The sequence below is a fragment of the Leptidea sinapis genome, chromosome 25, assembly GCF_905404315.1.
Source record: "Leptidea sinapis chromosome 25, ilLepSina1.1, whole genome shotgun sequence".
Lineage (NCBI taxonomy): Eukaryota > Metazoa > Arthropoda > Insecta > Lepidoptera > Pieridae > Leptidea > Leptidea sinapis.
In genome coordinates this window covers 10,088,622-10,113,954 of record NC_066289.1, presented here as the reverse complement: position 1 = coordinate 10,113,954, position 25,333 = coordinate 10,088,622, and the positions used below count along the sequence as shown (strand labels likewise).

The following is a 25,333-nucleotide window of genomic DNA, read 5'->3' as shown; positions in this document are numbered from 1 at the left end:
AACCCTAAACTAAACTAAATATGAAAATCGGTGTAGTAGTTTTTTAGTTTATTGCGAACAGACAGACAGTTATATAATCATCAACGTCGACCGTACTATTATGAACAATAATTGGCGAGTGTTGAAGAATAAAGATCTTAACAGGTCATCCCCTATTTCCTTGCAATTGACTTTATTATTGTGCTATCTGCAACTTATTTTCCTCGTCCTCCAATCTAGTTCTAAGTGTTTTTTCATTATTCACAAGGTTAGGCCTTATCATAATTTATTGTTAAATGTACATACACATACATACACACTCTAGCGCCTTGTTCCTATCGGGGTAGGCAGAGACAATAGAATGCCATTTGCTTCTATCCTTACAAACTCGTTTCATACATGCTCGCCGGTTGCGGGTGCTTCGGACCTCTACTTTTCTCAAAACGTCCCCAATTTGGTTGACGAATGTTCTACGAGGTCTCCCGCGACCGATTTGCCCACACACACTTTGTTAAATGTACTCCTTTTTTATCTATTTTTATAAAAGTAATCTGAGACTTAAAAAACATTGCAAAAGGAAAAGTTCAAATGCATACCACAATTTTTCTTATAAACCAAAATAAAACTACATTAGAAAAACTTAAAATTTTATTGCTTGTTGATAACTTAAGCACACCAATAGTAAAGCAACCTTACATAATTAATATGTTTATATAGACTGTGGCAGCTGTGAACACGTCGAAAAAATAGCAGCTAGCTGTTAACCTCAATGTTCAGCAACGCACGCACACTACAATAAAAAGTCTCAGATGCGTTGTCTAACAGCAAGAAGCTCTATCTAGACGTATATATTATCTAAGAGTACAACAGACAATACAAAACTCTACAAAAATGTTTTATTTTAATTAAAACCATAATATTATGTAACTTGCAAATAAGACTTAACAACTTATTTCTCAAGGTGATGAGCGCAACTGTGTCAGAATTTTTGGGCTTTTTAAAAATCCTGAGCGGCACTGCATTGTAATGGGCAGGGCGTATCAATTACCATCAGCTGAACGTTCTGCTCGTCTCGTCCTTATTTTCATAAAAAAAAACTTTAAAATAAACATTTCGAAGACAATCCTAACATTATTAACTATTTCTATGTCACAATTAAACTTTAAAAATATCTATATTTTATTACACTACATTGTTAAATGAGAATATGTTACCACAATAACATTAAAATTCTTCTAATAAAAATATATAGATATATGGTGGCGAAATTTCTCGATTATATTAAAATACTTTATATAATTTATATGTTGAGATCTCTTGCTGTTAGACAATCGATGAAAACAGGCCAGGTTTAATACTTTAGTGTGCGTGACAAGCTACGTCTTACACTCGCGATTTATTTGACACTTTGTGTTAGTGTGCGTGCATTGCTCAAAATAGAGGTTAGTTCTAAACTCAATTTTTTTCGATGCTTTCACAGCTGTCATAGTCTATCTAGCCGTTTTTTACTTAAAACCTTTAAAGAATTCGCTCGATGTAAAAATACAAGAAAATTATATATTCTATATATTTACTAAACTAATTAATTTATAATTAAACAATATGTTATGTTTTAAAGTGATAACCCTCACTTCTAGGATTAATTCACAAATAAAATTTGAAAAAACAAAATTTTATGAACGAATTTCACTTTAAAAACATAACATATTGTTTAGATTTACAAGAGCGACATCTCAAGTAAATTTCCTAATATGCAAATATTGGGGTTGAGCAGGTTATCAACTGTAAAGTGGATCCTGTAGATGAAGCCACAACCTGAGAGTTGAACAAAGCAAACAGAATTTTATAACGAGGCGGTACTCGAACGGTTAGCTCAGTAGGTTAGAGCTCCGGCACGGAAGCCGGAGGTCGTGCGTTCGAATCCCGCATCGTTCATAAAATTTTGTTTTTTCAAATTTTATTTGTGTAATTTATAATTATATTGCATCTGTTAAACAAATATACTTACACACTAAACATCGTAATAGTATTAAAATCTAAATATTCACTATCTTTCGCATTCCGCCATGGCTTCAAGCTCATGGAGGGAGAGAGATAGTATCAGCCTAGTCGACTCGAAGAAAGAAGCGACTGTATGAAACGTGCAGTGATTGATAGAGTGAAAAACGGAAATAGCCGAAATCCACTACGTTTAAAAGCAACTGTTTCGCTTTCAAACTTAGCCGGATTATATTTCGTCGCCTATAATGTAATTACAATTTCAAACTTATATCTAATCACTGCACGTTTCGTACTAAACTAAATTTCAATTATTACTCAGGCAGTTCCGCCTCTTATTATGTAGTATTTACATCCTCTTTGCAGGTCAGATAAGTAAAGCTCACACTTGTACCATAATTATTCATTTGTTCTTGAATTTTTGTGCAAATAAAAATACTTGACGTAAAAATAGATATTTTCAACACACAAAATTTTAATGAAACTAAATTAGAATTATTTTGAGTTATATATTTCTTATACTTATATGGGACGGACCAATAGGAAAAAGGACAAAAGGACGTCCTAGGAAAAGGTGGATAGAAGATATAAAAGAGACAGCTACAGGAAACTTATGGAAAAAGATAGCAATGGACAGAGAGGCATGGAACAAGCTGGAGGAGGCCTTTACCCAAGAAGTGCTTCCCACTCAATAATGATTTACGATCGTTTTCAATAACGTATCTCTATTTACGGATATATTGCTGTCACTGTTTAATGTCAAGATCCTATCTATCCATAGCTATGTCAATTATAATTATTATAGTCCAATGCTTTATGTCGATAGGTTATTGAAATGTAAGTAAGCGTAAAAGGATAGATTTGTGTACCTCTAATAAGTTAAACTAAGGATAGATAGGTTATTGAAAACGGCCGTAAGACAGTACATAACAACAGTTACTAGTACCAATAAATTATATTTTTTCATAATTAATTATGTAAAATGTCGATATATTATATATTTACTATGTAAATAATTATAACAATATTTTATTATAATAATGAAATCGTAGGTGAAAACTGTAATTTGAACGTCAACTCAATTTTTGAAGTGAAAACTACTATAGCCGCGTTGGGCACCCTTTGGTAGGAGAAATCTTACGGGTACGCGTCACCGACATGCTCATAACTGGCGCAAGCGATAAATAAATAATTAATAAAAAAAATGTAATATATAGTTAAACATTTTTTGGATGGGTGAAATCTCGTGAGTTCGTGTCACCGAAATGGTTATAGCAGTATATCTGTAGCTATACAGCTGACGTATTTTGGAACATTAGTGCTGTGTATATCTTATAAGTGAAATTGAATGGATTTAGTGAAAAGTTTAATGTATATACTGTGTATTGTTGAAATAGTATTTTTGTTTGATTAAAATATTATTGAAAATAAATGCTAATTAAAATTAATAATTTAATTGTTTTTAAACATTATACATAATTTGAATACTAAAAGTTGTAAGTTTTCACTTCTATCGGCAATCTCAAAAACTGCAATTTTTTTATAATCATTACTAGCCGACCCAGCAAACGTTGTATTGCCGATATTAAAATCGCGATACAAAAGTAACTGTTGATCGTACATGGGTGAAAATTTGAAGTTGTATATATTTTTAATGCTGTCTCATAATCAAACAAATTAAAACAAAAAATCAAAAAAATTATAAAAAAAATTCGTGTGGACCTTAACATTTAGGGGGATGAAAAATAGATGTTATCCGATTCTCAGACCTACCCAATATGGACTAAAAATTTCATGAGAATCGGTCAATCCGTTTCGGAGGAGTTCAAAGTTTAACACCATGACACGAGAATTTTATACATTAGATAATAAAAAAATCATCACAATATGTTCGTTATATAAAATATATTCTAGCTGATAACAATACTATTACAGAATTATAATAACATATTATATAATACAGAAATGTCCATTTACGTCGGTAAGATAACAGCATCGTCAGCTGGATGCCCTGGTCTCACCCTGCCTGGCCTTGGACCTGGAGGTGTTGACTCCAACGTAGCAGAACTCCACTTGGATATCATTTTGTTTCATGTAGTGCATCCACTGTAGTTGCTTTATTGAAGGCTTGTCAGAGTCAGTCTTTACTTCTACAAACATTATCTGTGAAATTATAGTACAATTAAGCAAATAAGAATTAAAAATAACGATTTTTTTTATGGAACAGGAGGACAAGCGTGCGTACGGGGCACGTGGTGTTAAGTGATCACCGCAGCCGACATTCTCTCTCTCCAGAGAATTACAGGAGCGAATTTACATTTTACACGATGAAAAATTATATTTTTTCTGTAAATAAATTACAAGGTATATTCAAATTATTTTTTTTTTATTTTAAACTCAACTATCGAAAAAACGTACCACGCTTTCGCACGAGAGGTAGATTACATACGCATATATTATTCCATACCTTAGTCCCTTTTTATAAAATGTTATCAATAAAAAATATTTTTTGGTTAAGATAAATTGTATTCAATTAACGGCTGTTCCCAATATTCAGTCTATCTCTGGGTATGAGCTACTTGTGATATAAATCGTAACTATCGTTGAATTTTCTGTCCCAGTAAACTTATCGACGGTAACTCACCTTATCCGTACACGCTGTAGCTGTCTGTCAATAATGGTAGGACGTATAGCTTACCAGCGAAGTTGGTATGGAAATTGCACCATCACGCGTCCCAATATAAGGCGATAAGAATGACTTATAGGGTATATTGGGACAGCTACAGATGATAGATATCTAATTACTGACAGTAGAAGGAAGTAATTTATCTCTATCTGTACATAATATATTGGGAACGGCCGTAAATTGTTAAATGCGATACGATATCATCCCCACCATCTGGATGTGTGGCGGTCCTCCACAGTGCGGTTTTCAAGGAGCTTTCTTCCTCGTACCACGAAGCTGTGGAATGCGCTTCCTTGTGCGGGAGGAGACCTTGTGTTTCCGGGACGATACGACATGGGTGCCTTCAAGAAAAGCGCGTACACCTTCCTTAAAGGCCGGCAACGCTCTTGTGATTCCTCTGGTGTTGCAGGAGAGTGTGGGCGGCGGTGATCACTTAACACCAGGTGACCCGTACGCTCGTTTGTCCTCCTATTCAATAAAAAAAAAATGCTTAAATTTTAAAAAGTTAAATTGCTAACCGAAAACAGAATGAAAACACTACGCTTGCCGGCGTCCATGATTTACTTATGACGTCATACACAACATGCGATATTGCAATGGAGATATTGCGTTGAAATTGGCTTATTTTGTTGTTATAACTTTATTTACTTTTTTTATTACAAGTTCCTCCAATAACTAATACACAAACTTAAATATTGCACAAAAAATGTTCCAGTGCATGAGTCAAATACAGGTGCACACAACATTAATGAGAATCATTTCTATTGGGCACTTATATATAACAAAATGACTTATACAGTATATAAAAAAATATGATGATGAGTAATTAAAGAATCACTATACTATAGTTGTTACTACCTTACGTTTAAATGCTATGAGGCTATCGCAAAATGGATCAGCCCCGGATGTCTCCAAAATATTATTTAATGAATGACAGACACCACGATAAAGGGGCGCGTTGCTGCCAACGTTAGTTCTTACGGTGGGTAGATAGAAAAGTTTGTGTTTGCTTGTTGTCCCTTATATATGTATGTTTTATGTTATTTTGCTCAACGAGTGGTAAAGCCTACGACGTCTATTAGAGAGCTTTTCATTCATTTTAAAAAAACTTTTAATCTTTTTTCATAGTTTTATCGGTGTTTTGCTTGTGGCTTTGGTTTTGTTAAATTTTTCAAACTTATCTTAAACTTTAAGTTGTAATCAAAGAATGTCTATTAAAAATATTATGCATTTATGCAAGTTGAGTTAGCTTACAAGTGGAGTGTACAACATTCAAAAAGAATTTTGAATGTGTCCATAGATAAAGATTGTTGTGTGCATCTTGGCTTCATAATAAATAAATAAAAAAGTTTAAGTACTGGGAGTGTTCTTCACCTGTCTCGTGTGCGGGTTCCACAAGTTGAATTAGCCTCTAAGTGTAGTGTAGAACATTATAAAATAATTTTTAAATGCGTCAATAGATAAACATTATTATTATTTATTTTATGAAAAAGAGGAGGACAAAAGAACGTACGGGCCACCTAGTGTTAAGTGATCACCGCCGCCCACATTCTCTTGCAACATCAGAGGAATCACAGGAGCGTTGCCGGCCTTCGCGCTTTTTTGAAGGTACCACAACGGCACCTATTTCTACCGTGAAGCAGTAATGTTTAAGCATTACTGTATTTCGGTCTGAAGGGTCGAGTCTTATGTCAGAAAGGTGACGAGCGCAATTGTAGTGCTGAGCGGCATTGCATTGTAATGGGCAAGGCGAATCAATTACCATCAGCTAAACATCCAGCTCGTCTCGTCCCTTACTGTCACATAAAAATAAAGTGTCCGTCACCTGTCTCGTGCGCGGGTTCCACAGCGTGAGGTCGGGGACGCCGCTATGTGTGTACCGGTAGTCGGTCGCCAGTCGCTTGCACACGGCGCTCACACCGCGACCTCCCAGACATACCGCCACGTCGCTCACGTTCTCCCAGCCCACGTTGCGAGATATTCCCGACATTTCATCTTAAATATATCAATAATATTATGATAATAAAAAAACAATAGAAATTAAATTATGTGCACATGTTTTGCGCACCCTGCGCCCCCCACCCTTTCCAGCCGCGCACTACGAGCTCAAGTCCGCAGTAAGAGGTGGGACGTTATCGCGAACGAACCACACTCACCCTGATGAAGGACCTCCGAATGGTCCGAAACTAGTCGGTACCGACACCGACAAAACGTGAGTAAAGCCGTATATTAATAAATAAAACAATAGCATTCAAAACAAGATTGCGCGTTAACGACTAAAAAAACCCCATTTGTCGTATCACCGCTCTTCGACAACTCTTCCCTTAAAGCCTCGCCTAGTATCGGAATACTGGGTCTCGAAATCTCGAGCGATTGCTAATTCCGTGGCCATCTGGAGGGCAAAGCCAAATTGGCTTCGAAGAAGCTGGGCCTCATCAATAGAGCACGGCAATACTTCAAACCGGCCCACATTCTAGCACTCTACAAAGCGCAGGTCCAGCCACACATGGAGTATTGCTGTCATCTCTGGTCTGGCGCACCCCAGTATCAGCTCGTTCCATTTGACCGCGTGCAACGCAGAGCAGCTCAAATTGTCGGGGATTTAGTGCTCTGTGAACGGCTGGATCACTTGGCGTTGCGTAGAGACGTCGCTTCATTGTGTGTCTTCTACCGCATTTTTCAAGGGGAGTGTTCCGAAGAGCTGTTTAACCTGATTCCTGCCGCCGAATTCCACCTTCGCACGACACGCCACAAGTTAGGATATCATCCCCACCATCAGGATGTGAGGCGGTCCTCCACAGTACGGTTTTCAAGGAGCTTTCTTCCACGTACTACAAAGCTGTGGAATGAGCTTCCTTGTGCGGTGTTTCCGGGACGATAGGACATGAGTACCTTCAAAAAAAGCGCGTACACCATCCTTAAAGGCCGGCAACGCTCTTGTGATTCCTCTGGTGTTGCAAGAGAATGTGGGCGGCGGTGATCACTTAACACCAGGTGATGACCCGTAGGCTCGTTTGTCCTCCTATTCCATAAAAAAAAACCAATAAAATTAACAGTTTCATCTATTTGAAAAAAAACTTCCATAACTTAAATTAAGGATTTGTCTCCACTACGGTCCAACTAGATGCCGCATGCGTGTGCGCAAAGTGCGGCAACTAATACTACGAAGTGGGCGTAATCGAGCCAGCCTCGACTAAGACGTTGACGTGCCACATGGTTTCTTAAACTTTGATAATAATTGAAACTAAAATGCCGGGTTGCGTCGTAAGACTTTGTAAAAATAATACATGAATTTCAAGATGCCACGCACACAAGCACTTAATAGTTGCCGCAATAAAAATGCTATTGTTCTTAGGTAGTGCGATATCTAGTTGAGCGCAGCGGAGACCAATCTTTAATCTAAGGTCCATAACTTTAATTATTTTCTTACATTTCTGTTAATTATTTCAATTATATTTAATTATGGGTTATGAAATACACTCCTTAGCTTGAAACGAGTTTTCCTCATCCACTAAATAGTTTTAAGTTTTAACAATATTTTATAGTTTTTATATTTCTCTCGACTCAGAATAAGACTAGCTAAGAAAAATATAAAAAAATGTCAACTCACATTCAGGGCGACTGTCCCACACGCGTTTCATCATGGCTATAATCTCATCTTCTCTCGCCTGCTCAATCTCCTTCAGACGGTCGTCAATGAGACACTTTCTGTTAGTGTAGAAGCTGTCACAGAACAAATCCAGCGGGTAGTTCTGGTAGTAGGTGAGGAAGATGCCTCGCACGCCACGCAGTTCGGCGTATATAATGTCCCAGAACAGCAGGAAGAATAACGTGGTTAGTATTCGACCCTCCCAATGTTCTCCTGAAATATTTTGTGCAGGCAATTTGAAACACATCAATACTAATATTAAAGAATATAATATAATAGTACAAGTACGGAAGTCTCACTCCACAAAATCAATTAAAGAAATATGGACTCATACGGTCATACCGTAAGGTGTAATTCTGATTGCACAGCGCTACTAACCTACATTTTTATTCACCTAGAAGTTGCCTCTCTTTCTATCGCGTAACTCTTAACTCTTCTGACGATATTAGGGTTGACTTCTTTACCTAAATCTGTACCTACCTAGTTTAAGGTCATCTTCTTAAAATTGCTCAGTTGTTTCTATAATATAAATAGGTATGTTATCGTAATTTTAAATAGTACTAACGTAACGTAATACGTTGGAGTACCACGACATAGTCAAATTTACTTAGTATATAGGTAATAAACAGGTAGCTATCATGAATGGTAATTTCATTTTTATAATAATCACTTTAAATTAGATTGTTTCAGCGTCTTTAGGACACATAAAAAATATAAATTTTGATCGCAATGACCTTTAATATGCTTCGCTTTATTTATGTTTCTCCATTTTTAAAATATCGGTCGGATCGGTGAAGTTGATGTCTATCTACTTACTGTACTTACGATTTTGATGCCTACACGGGGAATGAGACGGGCCTGCTAATATTATAAATTAGACTGGGAGGCTTCTTTGCACAGGATGCCGGCTAGATTATGGGTACCACAACGGCGCCTTTTTCTGCCGTAAAAATGTAATCGGTAAGGATGTATTTCGGTAAGAAGGACGCCGTAGCTAGTGAAATTACTGGGCAAATGAGACTTAACATCTTATGGTTCAAGGACGAGGGCAACTGGAGTGCCACTCAAAACTTTTGAGTTATTCACGAATTCTGAGCGGCACTGCATTGTAATGGGCAGATATCGTCCCTTACCGTCCGTATAAAAGAAAATATTTTATGTTTGAACGCGCTTATTTCCAGATCGATCTAATCTGAACCTATTCTGAATCGAGCATGAGGTTACCACGACCCATAAAATTTATTGTTGTGAGACAGTCGTTAAGCGCCCGAAAGGCAATACAATGATTTATTAAAATTTTGATGCTAAGTGTGTCATTAATAAAGTTATTCCAAATTAAATATATTTTTGACGATATCTTACCTTTGTCACAATATAATTACATGACAGGGAGAAGTAATTTTAAACTTAGACTAACTTTTCATTGCGTTTATTAATAAGACAGTCAGACAAAGTCTTCGATACTCTATTATATATATAACTAGATGACCCAGAAAACGTTATATTGCCGATATTAAAATCGCGATACAAAAGTAACTGTTGATCGTAGATGGGTGAAAATTTGAAGTTGTATGAATGTATTTTTAATGCTGACTCATAATCAAACAAATTTAAAAAAAATTTCAAAAAAATTAAAAAAAAATTCGTGTGGACCAGTCTTAACTTAGGGGGATGAAAAAAGATGTTGTCCGATTCTCAGACCTACCCAATATGTACTCAAAATTTCATGAGAATCGATCAAGCCGTTTCGGAGGAGTTCAAAGTTTAACACCATGACACGAGAATTTTATATATTAGATATATATATGTAATTGATCGTCGTTATTATTAGTACGATGCTAATGTTGTTAGAGAGAAAAGTTTCTTTGCATTTGTGTTTAGTTTGCTAGTGCAATTTTAATATTCTGGTAATAATTCTGGAAAAAATATTAGAAGGCATAAAAAGGCATTTTTCTTAAGATCGATTCTTACACTACCATCGCTTCGGAAAGAAATGGCGCTCTGACAGAGAAGAAACAGCGCAAGAAACTCGCATCGCAAAAGCGCGTCTATCCATAGATACTATTGAAAAAATTTATTAAAATAATTCTTCTATTTGGAGTCTTGCGACCAAAAAGAGCATAAATATTGCATATCTCGAAAACCGAGGGGCTTTTCCTAAACATAAAACATATTTATCTAAACCGCCACAACGTCCTACCCACTGATATCAAATTATTCATTCATCACGTCACACTGTATAACATAACGTTTCGCCTCAGACGGTTTTATCTAACGTATCTTGCAAGACTCAGAATATATTATTACATTGTCACATTTATAGGCACATAAGATAATGACGCTTACCCTTAAGTAGATCAACTGCTCGACGAAATGCGTTAACATTTTACAAAAAAAAAGAGTCAAATGAAGCCCAATTTTTCACTAACGTTGCCTTTATCATAAGCTGTGAAATGAGCTTCCTTGAGCGGTGTTTCCGGGACGATACGACATGGGTGCCTTCAAAAAAAGCGTGAAAAAAGCTACACCTTCCTTAAAGGCCGGCAACGCTCATGTGATTCCTCTGGTGTTGCAAGAGAATGTGGTCGGCCATGATCACTTAAGGCGACACTAAATGCCGGCGACCTTGAGCGATATGAGTTCACGGCTCCTATGCAACAAAGCCAATATTTTCAATATTCTTGGGTCGGAAATGTAACATTTTAACAGGCGCAAACTGCTTAATTGCTTACAATCTTCATTATTGATTACTAATCTGAATAAATGCACCTACATAAAAAAGTAAAATCTATAAGGACAATTTTTATGATAGTAGTATACTAAACAAATGCATGATGCCGAGAAAAAACTTGTTTAACTGCAAAGAAAACTGTTAGTTCATAATAGCTCTGGAGTGCTAACTTTAACCAACAATAAGCATTAGCAACCTACAAGTAAGACTTAAGGGTATGTGTAACAGGATTAAGTAGTGTTCATAGCTCCAAATGCTATATTTTCACCACAATACTTGCCTAAAAACACCTTGTTTGCATGTTTTCTGTATACCCTTCGCCTTAACACCAGGTGACCCGCTCGTTTGTCCTCCTTTTCCATAAAAAAAAGCTTGAATGTCAAAAAATTAACAAACTTACCGTGTGTATATTTGCCCTCGTCTAAATATTGCGTCAGACAAAACTCTTCAGCTTCCAGAACAGATAAGCCATCTACCGTTTTTGTTTGAAACTTTATTTTCCCTCTGCCGTATGTTCTACGATTTATAATATTATATATTAAAAATCTATACAATTTAATTGAATTTAAATTATTATTATTGACTACTATTGTCTGCCAACTTCATTCGCGACCGTTCCACGGGCAGACAGACGGTGGGGGGACGGGGTAATATGATGTCAACGGGTAGCGGATAACGGCAGGGTTCGACGTACTCGTACCCCGTCCCTCCACCGTCTGTCACCCCGTGCGACGGTCGCGCACGAAGTTGTCGGACTATAGCTATTACCCGCGACTTCGTCAGCATTTACCAGTGTAAGCATGTCAGGTGGTGTTCCAATACTGCCCCATGCATAGATATATATACAAAACAATCAAAATATATATCTCACAGTTAAGACAGCGTTCGTAAGAAACGTTTACGCTCGACCGTTGCGACCGTGGCGGGGTACTAAGGGATGTCAGCAGGAGGATACCAGAGGGAGACTCCTTTGAAAAGGATGCCGACTTGATTATGGGAACCACAACGGCTCCTATTTAAGCCGTGAAGCATTGTGTGTAAGCATTACTGTGTTTCGGTCTGAAAGGCGCCGTAGCTAGTGGAATTACTGTGCAAATGAGACTTAACATCTTATGTCTCATGATGACGAGCGCAGAATTTTTGGGGTTTTTCAAGAATTCTGAGCGGCACTGCATTGTAATAGGCAGGGCGTATCAATTACCATCAGCTGAACGTTCTGCTCGTCATGTACCTTATTTTCAAAAAAAAAAGTAGGTAACGGGAGTTCGGTAGACATGAAGTTGTTGGGCTATAACGAGCGAGTGATGGCGAAGTTAACATATTTTCATATATCATTAAAATTATTAATAAGCTTCATCTTTGAATAATCTACATAAGTAGTCGACCAAAAAGATTGGAGATCGGCAGAACACATGATGCGAGATAAAGTGGGTAAATGGAGCAAGAGTTACAGAATGGTACCAAAAAGATGGGGAGGAAGAGAGCACGCAAGGTGGGAAGATGAAATAAAATTGACAGCAGGACGTAACTGGAGAAGAAATTCCCAAAACAGACCAGAGTGGACATTGTCAGAGGAGGCCTTTGCCAACTGGCATGCTGAACATAGACATTTTCTAATTTAACTCTATCCATTTTTTAGTTTATCAAATATTAATTGTTCGAGTTCCGCATCGTTCATAAAATTTTGTTTTTCAAATTTTAATTGTGTATTAATGCTAGTAGTAGTTAGGGTTATCACTTTAAAAACATAACATATTGTTTAGATTTACAAGAGCGACATCTCAAGTCAATTTCCTAATATGCTAATATTGGGGTTGAGCAGGTTATCATCTGTAAAGTAGATCCTGTAGATGAAGCCACAACCTGAGAGTTGAACAAAGCATACAAGATTTTCAGTCACTCGAACGGTTAGCTCAGTTTTTTAGAACGGACGCACGGAACGCACGGAACGCCAGAGGTCGTGGGTTCGAGTCCCGCATCGTTCATAAAATTTTGTTTTTCAAATTTCATTTGTGTAATGTTAAATGTTTTTTTCCCCTATTATATCCTAATTTTTGCGACCTGGATGGATGTTGTTCGGAAAATACTTCAATATACATACTCCATGGGTTGTTTATAGATGTGTTTAGATCGGACACATTTCTCCAGTATATCGTCATGATGTCCGTAGGTACGCAGCCGATCTCTTGTCTCCTCATCCGCCAAACTATTTGTTTGTCTGTCTGCAAGTTTTATAGCCCGTGGTCTCATGCAATCCATCGATGCTTTTGGCAAATCGGGGTTTTGGAAACCCTCCAATAATACTTGTGCTGCCTAAAATAAAAGATTTATACAGAATTATGTTGAAAAATAACATTTATTTATATCGGTCTACAAATGGCATGGGAAGACTTGGAAATCTGGCGTAAAAGGCATTTATTTTCACAAAATTGATTCCTTTAGAATCCTCTTTGATGTCATTTCTAATATACTAGATACTACTACCGCTTTGGAAACAAATGGCACTCTGAGAGAGAAGAAGCGGCGCAAGAAACTCTTTCAGCATTCTTTTTTTGCGCTCTTTTTAATAAAAATATAAAATATTGTACTGTCATTGCTATTGCTATAAAAGAATCATAATGTAGTCCAAGGCTGTCCGATCACTTAGATATTTAGCTGTGGAGTAATAGGATTTCCGACAGAGCCATTTTTTAATAAAACATTTATAGATAATGCCTGAACAGTGGCTGGGATTTTATTATAATTGTATATACATTTACCCTTAAAGCTATTATGTATCTTATGAAGCCTACTAGAATTAGTTACAAGCAATCCTTATTTCTAGTGTTATGATAATGAAAATCACTATTAAGAGCAAAAAGGTGACAATTTTTGTGAACGTATAATTAATTTTAATAAATGTACTGATAATGATCAGTCATAATATTTTTTTTTTATTTTTCTTTGAGAGACTGTTATCGACAGTAACCAACCTGAAATATAGCACGAACAGCTCTCTTTTGCAGAGCAAACACTATATCAATGTCATTATGTCAGCAGCATAACCCCACAGTTATATACGGTACGTCATGATGCTGTGAAGATTACTGAAGTACACAAATCTAGCGGTCTCAACATTCATGTACTCTCTAATCTTTCTAACGGCTATATATAGTTTTTTCAAATAAAAATGGTTTGAAACTTTGTTTACATTATTTATCTCGCCTCGTTGGCCTTACTATAGATGAGTATGTGTATCAAGGAGTGGCGACATCGTGCAATTGCAAAACGTTTGCAACCTGGCTACCAGAGAGACGAGCAATAATATAAAGAAGGCAGCAGGCTCTGCGTTGCATCAGAAGAAAACGGAACGTGCCGTGTGGGGGAAAACGGAGAGCCAAACGTTGGTCACAACGGGTACTACTGGAGGTCTACTCGCAAAATCGACAACGATACATTCGGAACGATACGATAATACTCCGAATATATCGCAACTATCCTACTCTAACAAATGTTCGAATTCGTTATCGTTTATCGTTACCATAGACTAATATTTTGATTTTTTTACGATGTTAGTGTGAATGAAATATGTTCAAACCTAAACATTATCTGTGCTATGTCGCTATTAAGTGTCAAAAGTCAAAACCTAGTTTAGGCGCTAAGGACCATGCCACAATCTGCACCACCAATTTGGTATCATTTACACATAATGTAAATGTAAAAAAAAATATGTAATGAATATAATATGACCATTTAAAATTGAATAAATAATACAAAACTTGCGGATAATAAAATGTAAAAAAAAAGTAACTCAACCCTTCTCGTCGACTTCCTATTTCTCAGGCGGCCATTTGCATTATTTCTACGCATAAACGATCAACAAAATGACTTAAATGACTTATTCGTAAAAAAATCCTGTTGAATAGTAAATCACATATAATTTTTTCAATAATATTTATTAAGTATGTATATTGTATGGCAAATATATCTATACAACTTGAAACGATAATAGCATCGACAGCCTTGGAGGTGTCGTTGAGATTATCGTAAAAGTGACGTTTGATTATTTGTGAAATTCGAATATTCGTCTCTGACATTTTCAACTAAGAGTAGGGTTAGGACCGATAATATCGAATAATGTTTCGTTCGTTCAATCATCGTTTCGACATTGAATACGATGTAACTAAGAGTAGGATTCGATACGACTAATGCCACGATTTATCGAATATCGATTTTAGGAGTAGGCCCCCAGTATGCTGTTGGAAGATCATACGAAGAATAAGTTAACTTATTTATTAATACGGCTTCACTCACGTTTTATCGGTGTCGGTATTTTGTGCACCCGTGGACACCAATATAAGAATTATAAGTGTATGAATGACACAGTGTCAGTGATACCGTGCTCGTCATCAATGCCCCCCCCCCCCCGCACTCCCCGCCCTGTCCTGCCGCGCACTACGAGCCCAAGTCCGCAGTAAGAAGTGGGACGTTATCGCGAACCCACTAACACTCACCCTTATGAAGGACCTCCGAATGGTCCGAAACTAGTGGGTACCGACACCGATAAAACGTGAATAAAGCCGTATTATAAATAAGGTAATAATGACACACGAAAGTTTTAATAATTTAAAGAAGAAGTTAATGAAAAATACTTAAACTGATAGAGTTTAAAAGAATAAGCGCCGCAGTTAGAAACGGGTGAAGTGTGTCTTAGAATTGTACTGGTTCATCAGGTTACATATTTTTTATATTTATATTTGGATTTCAATTTTGCTAACTGATTAGCCTTTTGTGCGCTACAGTGAAAGACGAACGGTTCAAAACTCTTAGCTTAGGGTATGAGGTTTATTTTTTCAATTGAAAAACGGGAGCTACTGAAATTCAGTGCTATGACCAATTGTCACAGGTAACCTGAGTAGCATCCCTTTTGAGACAATGCCACACAGCTGCTATATAATATCCTGGGAAAGTTATTTATTTATTCTTTGTAAAATATGTTCTAGGTTAGTTTTAATTATAATTTTTATTTTTTATAATTTTTTTTGTGGCTATGTAATGTTTCATGTGTGTGTCAAATAAAAGATATTATTATTATTATTATTAAAATAAACTCAAATCTTTGAGACCTCCACGAAAACCCGAGATCACCAGGCGTGCTTTCGGTGTGGCGATAAAGACTCGTGAGGATGCACTAGGTGTGTCAATGTGACTGAAAGTTATAATCGCTTTGGAAAAGCAATTGGCACCTTTGCACTTACAACAAACACTGTTATTTTATAATATAACTTGCCGTTCTCGCCCGCTTCACTGGCCAAATTTTAAAAGCAAGGAACGTTGGAATTCGAAAAATAAGTAGCCATAAACCATCTAGGATAAATTTAGCATCAAATGGGGGTAGTTTCATGTCGATACGATCAGTGGTTTTGGCGTGAAAGAGCCTCAAGGACCATTTTCATTATATCTTAATATATATATATATATATATATTTTTAGAAATTATTTAAGTTTTCTTTAGTGTTAATTCCCCCAATATTAGTTTTTAAAACAAGCGACTCACTGAGTCTCGTGCCAGATTTTAGCGAGACAACACGTCCTGAGGATGCCTCGTGTAGAGGCGAAACACGTGTCGAATTGTTTTAAAAACAAATATTGGCGGAATTAACACTAAAGAAAACTTAAATAATTTGTAAAATTATGGATTTCCGCAAAGTAACGCCTAATTCAATAAATTATCATATATACCTATATATATGAATATATTTGTTTTGTGCGTCTGTTGTAACTGAACTCCTCCTAAACGGCTGGACCGATTTTTTTGAAACTTTCTGTGTGTCTTCAAGTGGATTCGAGAATGGTTTAGATTCACAATTGAACTACCTCCTAAACGGCTGGACCGATTTTGATGATTTTTTTGTGTGTTCCACTGAATTTGAGATTGGTTTAGATTCTCAATTCAATATAATATAATGCCTTTTATAGATAGATACACTTACAGTGTCTGGGTCTGACATACACTTATCATAAATAAGTGCTTTTTCTGCGTACCACTCTGCCTTCTTGTGCAGTCTAAAAGAGTCCTGTGATATCATCATGGTCAGTATGTCCAGTGCCAATTGTATGTGGATTTTAACTTTTTTTAATTCTGCTATTCCGGCTTCCATTATTTTGATATAAATATAAGGTGGTGTAAATCTTCTCAACCACTCCGGTAGAGACTTGTAACTGAAATACATTTTGTTTTTTTTTTACAATACAAAATCAAATCAATCTACCCCCTTATTCATAATGGTCCGCTAACTTCAAACAGCCGCTAAGGAGTGTTTTTTTCTCATTCTGACTTAGGTCAATAGAGTGCGAATGACAGAGTGCGAATTAGCGATGCTTTAAGTTAGCAGACTATTATGAATAAGGGGGCTAATCTTTACCAAACATCCAACGTAAACCTTAATTATTAGTAATATCCATAGGGGAGGCTTTTTATAATTTTTTTTAATTGTGTAAATTGCTATCAAATATGTCAACTTCATCGAAATGCCTGTTATAATCCCTGGTATTTCTATTCAAGGGATAATGATATGTATCTCACCACATATCGCTACAGTATGTTTATTGTGGAGGGATAGGTGGTAGGTTATGGTTATGACTAACCATAACCATAGGTGGTAGGTACCAACTCCTAAGCCTGCCATATTGTATTTTAGATGCAGAATAGTTGGACATCTAGCAAGTCCTCTCGACGAAACCTTTCTTTCAAAAGGCAATAAAAAAATCAAATGAAAGTAATTTATGCTTCAATAATATTGGTGAATGACCTGGCAAATTACACAAATTTTTATTATGTAATTTATACTTGTTTTATAAGTTTGCTGCACATAAAGCTGCATAATATTATGCAGTTTTAAACATGGCTTATAGCAATTTACTTGGCTATAAAAATACTTAGTTATCTATACTATATCTTTAAACAAGTATATTATAAAGCTGCAGTGTTTGTTTGTTTGTTTGAACGCGCTAATCTCTGGTACTACTGGTCCGATTTGAATGATTCTTTCAGTGTTGGGTAGTCCATTTATCGAGGAAGGCTATAGGCTATGTTTTTTTTTTCAAAATTAGGGATCCGTAATAAATTGCTATTTTGTAACACAAGGTGTAAAATCGAAAACCTATTTTTGCGTGCGCTGCAAAAACTATTGACACTAGAACAAAATGATGTACAGGCTATAATATAGGCAATATTTTATTACTTATAAAACTATCGCGTGAATTATACTTTATATGGCAAAACAACATTTGCCGGGTCAGCTAGTCTTTAAATAAGTATCTAAAAAAATAACCCAAAAAAGGCAAATACAAGGAGGATTGATTATTAAGTTTTTAACACTTTAATGTCATAGCAGACCGAGGGATCTGGATGGTGGCACTCTGTCTACTCTAAGGGCCGGTTTCCACCAAAGCGGAGAAGAGGGGAGATGCGTTTTGATAACCAATCAGATTTCGTTATTTCCACATCTCCTCTCCGCTTAGGTTTGGAGAGGAGATGTCTCGTTTTTTCTTTGATTTTTGCTTTGCGAGCAAGTGGCGCGGCAGAGCGATGTGTGAGATGTCTGTAGCCGCGTCTCGCACACTTTTCGTCCCTTCCGTATTTTTAAACGACTTCAGTAGTTTAGCGAAGTATTAACTAAAAATATTCTTATAGAATTACATTATTTATTATTGAATTTATTTATTTATACTATTTATCATTTACAGAAAGAATCCTTAAAGCTAACATAGTCCCGCAAAACTGTTTGGACAATTTGTCTGCAGGATCAAGTCTCTTGTAATACATTAATGCTTATTAGAACATTGATTTTATACAAGTGTAGTTAACAATTCTTGATAAAAATATAATAAAAAATCTAATTTTAATTTTAAGGCAGTGTTGACACTAAGTATTTCTTAAGTTTAGTTTTTAATTTTCTTTTACTGGTTTCTAGTCGGATGTCGTCAGGCAAGCTGTTTAATAGATAAGGTAGGCGTTTTTTCAAAGTTCTATCTCCATAGTAGTTATTGATTCTAGGAACCTCGAACTTACCAGCAGACATCAACCGAGTATCGTGGTTGTGCATAATTGGGTTATGTTCTTGATTGCCATGATTGTTAACGGCTAATAAGTACTTATGTTTTAAGCTTACTGGCAATACTTTACATATTTTAAATAATTTTCTATGATCATTTTTACAATAATTTTTAACTTTATTAACATAATATAGTCGGGTAATAAGTGTTTGTTGTTATTGATGTCGATATTATTTTATTTTTATTTTGTTTGTTTCCTCTTCCAAATTAAAATACAATTTTGTAACGAAATCACGTCTTCCTTTCGTATATATCAGTTGATTGATTTTGAGCTCTCACAACTCACATTACCTCCCCGCTACACATTTCCTCTCCGCTTTGGTGAAAACCGTGCCTAACGCTGAGAGATCTTTAAAGCGTACTTAGACTATGTTCAGACTTTACTTACGTAAAACTTAGCTGAGTGTAAGCTTAGCATTATCTTTGATGTAATTTTTATAGTCATTAAATAGCTGAAATTATACTGAGCTTCAGGTAAGTCAGCTAAGCGCAAAAGTCAAGTTCGCGTTTTATCACAATCAGCTAAGTTTTATGTTAAAGTAACCAGTGTGAAGCTCCTTTGCACAGGATGCCGGCTAGATTATGGGTACCACAACGGCTCCTATTTCTGCCGTGAAGCACTAATATTGACACACTTTTTAACACAAATTATCTTGCCCCAAATTAGGCATATGAGTATAGCCTGTGTTATGAGTTGCAAGACAACGATATTTTTTATACAATATACTTACTCAAACATACATAAATACATATTAACATCCATGACTCGAAAACAAACATCCATATTCATCATATAAATGCTTGCACCTACCGGGATTCGAACCCGGGACCTCAAGCTTAGTAGGTAGGATCGCTAACCACTCCACACCACTAGTGTGTAAGCATTGTTGTGTTTCGTTCTGAAGGGCGCCGTAGCTAGTGATATTACTGGGCAAATGAGATTTAACATCTGATGTCTCAAGGTGACGAGCGCAGTTGTACTGCCGCTCAGAGTTTTTGGGTTTTTTCAAGAATCCTGAGCGGGACCGCATTGTAATGGGCAGGGCGTATCAATTACCATCAGCTGCACGTCCTGCTAGTCACTGATGCTCATTATTAAAATTAAAAATAGTTAATCATTATATTAAGCAAGTACGTATTACCTCTTCATCACTTCCTTATTAATTTTATTATAATTAGAATACGCATCGTTAACAATGGAAATCTTTTCTGTTGTATCTGTTGAATTCAGGAAGGTTACATACATTTCATTTGCTGTTAAATATCTGGAAAAGAAAAATATACAGATATATTTTTAATCGACAGACAAATTATCTGGTGTTTTCGAAATAGCGACGACACCGCCACGTACCAATATTGTAATCATTCAAATTATGTGACCCTTCTTCAGTGTAAATTCCGCTCAGATTCGTCTTCAACCAATTCAACACGTGTTTCGCCTCTGCACGAGGCATCCTCAGGAGGTGTGTAGTCGCCAATTTCTGGCACGAGTCTCGTGTCGAATCTTAGCGGAATTTACACTTAAGAAGGCTCACAACATTACTACTATAAATGGATTTTCTTGTTTCATTCTAAAAAAGTTATTGATGAAATTTTTCTAAATAGGTAACGTACTTTCGATATTAGTTTAAAGTTTTTTTGGTATCTGTAACAGTTACGGAATAATCGCCTGGTCACACTTAACGATTACATCCTGTAAACAATGTGTTATGTATGTTTGCAACACTCCGGATATTTAGAGACTTGTGCAGCAGTGGCTTGCAAAATGATGGTAATACGAATGAATATAAAATCTCACATAGGCGTAATATATATATTTCAGTTAAATATATACAATTGAAATGTAATATTTAATTACGTTGAAGTGTCCAAATATACTGATCACACGATATGTAAGCCTTGTTTCTCGCCCGAAGTTCCGTTTAATACTAAATCACTACTCACTGGTGGTCTATAAGTCGACATGTTTAACACAACACTGTCACATATAGTACCTTCATATTTAGTTTTCTATGAGGTGATCCATGTATATTGAATATCTCATATTACCCTCTTGTTTAGATAGTTTACCAGTGGGAGGCTCCTTTGCACAGGATGATAGATTATGGGTACCAAACGGCGCCTATTTCTGCCGTGAAGCAGTAATGTGTAAGCATTACTGTGTTTCGATCTGTTAACATCTTATGACTCAAGGTGACGAGCGCAGTTGTAGTACCGCTCAGAATTTTTGGAGTTTTTCAAGAATTCTGAGCGGCACTGCATTGTAATGGGAAGGGCGTATCAATTAGCATCAACTGAACGTCCTGCTCGTCTCATCCATTATTTTCATTAAAAAAAAAGATTAATATGGGCTAGTTTTAGTTAATTTGTGATTGAAGCTGTTAACGAGATATATTGTTATATATATTGTTTAATGAACCAACAAACCTGTGAAATTCGTGTCTAGTTTTAAACACAACACTTGCATCGTCTATGTCCATGTGTTTGTCAATTGGATATGTTTCTCTATTTATTTTGTCATACAACAATGTTAGTTCCAGCTTCTTCTCTCTAATAATATTCTGATTTATTCCCAGATACATCAGCATGTATAATTCACTTAATGTGCTTTGAACTAGATCTGATAATTTATAGGAAGGTCCAACTTTATCTCTTAATCTGAAATGAAATGAAATTATTTATTTTGCCTTGGAATAGGGTATGTCCAGATCTTAAATATTAAAATGTTGCCACTATCAAGCTTACATAAGAAGCTTGCAAAACCTTAAAACCTAATTAAATATTCATATTATTGAAAGAATAGATTTTTTCACTGTAATAATTTTCCAGGTCATGTTAATTCTTTAGGCTAGTTTATCTATGTGAATTGTATTCTTGATTTTCTTGATTTGTATACCAAAAATGATTTAAAACATTCCACATGTTAAGGATGAGAGTAAAAAGATTCAAAATTATAAAGTGAATGGAAATGTTAGATATGCGCGAACTAAAAAAATTCAAACTGAAATATTTTAATAAAAAAATCACTTATCGAACATCAACATCTACCATTGAATAAGATATGAATAAAAATATACAAGAAACACAGTAGGTCTGTTGTTGTTATTTCTTTAAAATTTATGAATTCGTCATGTCTGTCTGTCGGTCCATCCATATGTCACAGCTACTTTTTTCCGAAACTATAAGAACTATATTGTTGAAACTTGGTAAGTAGATGTATTCTGTGAACCGTATTAAGATTTTCACACAAAAATATAAACAAACAATAAAATTTAGGTGGTTCCCCTTAAGGGATACCTAGAACTGAAACTTGAGAATTTTATATCATCAAACCGATACATGTGGGGTATTTTTTACACTATCATTTTTTTAACTGAATAGTTTACGCGAGAGACGCTTGTAAAATGGTAAAATGTGTCAACCCCATTGTAACTTCTAAAATAAGAGAATGATTAAATTAAAAAAATATATATGATCTAATAAGCAGTTTTTTTATACATCATAAATAGTTATAATTAACTAACTTATATTTTATTTTACTTCCTGCTACGGAACCCTTTATGGGCGAGTCCGACTCGCACTTGGCCGCTTTTTTTCATTTCAATTATTCATTATTATGATTACAAATATTCCTTCTTGTTGCCTTATATAACTTGTACAACGTATATATCAAAAGAAAAACAAATGATAAAAAAACTAAATGGAGCGTAATCGAAAATCGTTACGATATCAAATCAAATTTATTCATGTAGGTCACGGAAGTGACACTTATGAATGTCAAAAAAAATAAAATATTTTTCTTCGTAAAGGATTGAGCTAATGAGAAGAAGTAGCAAGAAACTCATTGCCACTGTTTTATATCAAGATTTACATTTAAGTACATTGATTTACAAATCATTTCAAATTACAATATAATATGTAAAATGTAAAATGATGCAACAGACACACACACACACATATTGCTATAAAAGTTTTCTTATACGTTGATAAAGAAGTATCACTTCAAAAATAGTGACACAAGGGGAATACTCTAGTATGAAACCCAATAATAATCAATTAGAAAGCGATCGTCTCCAATACAGTTCCTACTTTCATCTAACAAACGGTAAATAAAACTTACATTTTTGAAAGCCTTGCCTCATTATCACTTTTACAACCTTTAAAGTAGCTGCTTATATTTGATTTGCGGTTCTTGAAATTCATTAGGGATCTTATAGCGTCATCTTTGGTGGTTACTTTCATTTTTAAATCCTTACATATCAATTTTAATTCTTCCAACTTCAACATGCTTAGTAATTCATCAAAACCTAATTGAGATTCAGCTACAAAGAAAGGTATAGTTATCAAATCTAATATATAAAATTCTCGTGTCTCGTGGTGTTAAACTTTGAACTCCTCCGAAACGGCTTGACCGATTCTCATGAAATTTTGAGTGCATATTGGGTAGGTCTGAGAATCGGACAGCATCTATTTTTCATCCCCCTAAATATTAAAAGTGGTCCACACGATTTTTTTTTTAATTTTTTTGACATTTTTTTTTAATTTGTTTGATTATGAGTCAGCATTAAAAAATACATACAACTTCAAATTTTCACCCCTCTTCACAGAGTATAAGCACTGGCACTTAGATACATATTACTACTGTAACATTCACACACTTCTCCCTTCAATTTTGTATTGTGTTAGTATTTAACTAACATGATAGTTATTAAGTTTAGGTGTTTAAAACTAACTATACTAACTCTTATGTTGCCTATTCTTCAGTTCACAAAAGGTAAATATACTCAGTGGTAGGATTGTTCGTCACTTCACAAACAAATCATGTGAATTAATCGTGTATTATAATATATATCTTGGTCTCACTTGTGGCCTCAATGTGAACATAACATATACTAGTGGGAGGCTCCTTTGCACACAATGCCGGATAGATTTTGAGTACCAAAACGGCGACTATTTCTGCCTTGGAGCAGTAATGTGTAAGCATTAGCCACTCATAATTTTTGGGTTTTTCAAGTATCCTGAGTCTTCATCTAGTCCCTAAATGTCATAAAATTCTTCATTAATAGAGGCTTTTCTGATTACTGATGATGAAATAATAAAGCTAGTAAAACAAGATTGTGATGATGAAAGTGAAGAAATGTTTCATGTTGTACATACTGACTAGAAGCAAACATGTCATATTCAAGCACATTTAAAATTTCACAATACTAATTGTTTTATTTCGTAAAAATAGTCTGAAGATTCTCTGGACTATAATCCGAACACTGCAGGATTCCTAATAGAGGGTTTTTGGAGTTAGGAATAAAGAGGTCCTAATACTTTCAAATTGCTCTGCAAATTGATTTACATATTTAAACAGTGGTTAATTTTAATTATGTATTTCTTCTTTAGTTAGTAATAATTCATTTATTTTTATTATTTGGGTATATTATTTACCTGTATTATTACTAGTCACTAGAACTTTACTTTCCAATAGATTATTTATCATAAGCCATAACTCGCTATCATCAATTGGGTATTTTTTGTCCATGGTTATTTGTTTGATTTGTTCCAATCTGTACCACCCTTCTTTACGCCAATATAAACGACAAACCAATCTCAGTCCAGGCTTCACCAAATTGAAGCATTTTGATAGTAATTGTTGTGATTGCTCTTCCAATAAACATCTCAGTGAATTGCAGTTGAGAAATTTGTATATGATTGCCAGAAGAAATATAGCTGTAAAAGTAATACGACTTGGGTGGTACATTAAGCTCATACCAATTAGAAGTTTTAATATACTAAGGTCACTTTATATATTTTTCAACTTAGGAATTGTACATGAAGAGTCTTTATTTAAATAAAACACTTTTAAAGGATTAAAACGCTTGTAAGGGACTGCAGATGAAGTGATGAACTCCCTGAAAACAAGATCTGGAAAGGTCTTGAAACGTCGGGTTAACTAAAATAAAAAAGGAACTTTTATGCAAACATCTAATGTAAAACCGTTAAAATTACATGCACTTTAATCCTTTAAAAGTGTTTTATTAAATTGTGTAACACTTGCGTTAATCAAAGAAAATACTAAGAATCTTTATAGCAATGCTATTAATTATTACAAAAATACCCCAAAGATAACAAATTATAATGTATTGTGTTATATAATTCTTAAATTAAATTTAAAGATCACCCTAAATATTAGTAAATATTACTG

General features: G+C 35.3%; 1 protein-coding gene across 1 annotated transcript; it reads right to left on the bottom strand.

Annotated features, from left to right (window-relative positions):
- Positions 1-609: 609 nt before the first annotated feature.
- LOC126972165 (fanconi-associated nuclease 1-like) lies at positions 610-24,163 on the bottom strand. The gene is made up of 10 exons (XM_050818766.1): positions 24,004-24,163; positions 23,261-23,462; positions 21,568-21,798; positions 20,283-20,405; positions 17,016-17,244; positions 13,145-13,356; positions 11,444-11,559; positions 8,274-8,525; positions 6,489-6,658; positions 610-4,140 (listed from the first exon to the last, which is right to left on the bottom strand). Exons 1-10 carry the CDS (start codon positions 24,122-24,124, stop codon positions 3,976-3,978), a joined length of 1,821 nt encoding a protein of 606 aa, XP_050674723.1. The 5' UTR covers positions 24,125-24,163; the 3' UTR covers positions 610-3,975.
- Between the last annotated feature and the right edge of the window lie 1,170 nt (positions 24,164-25,333).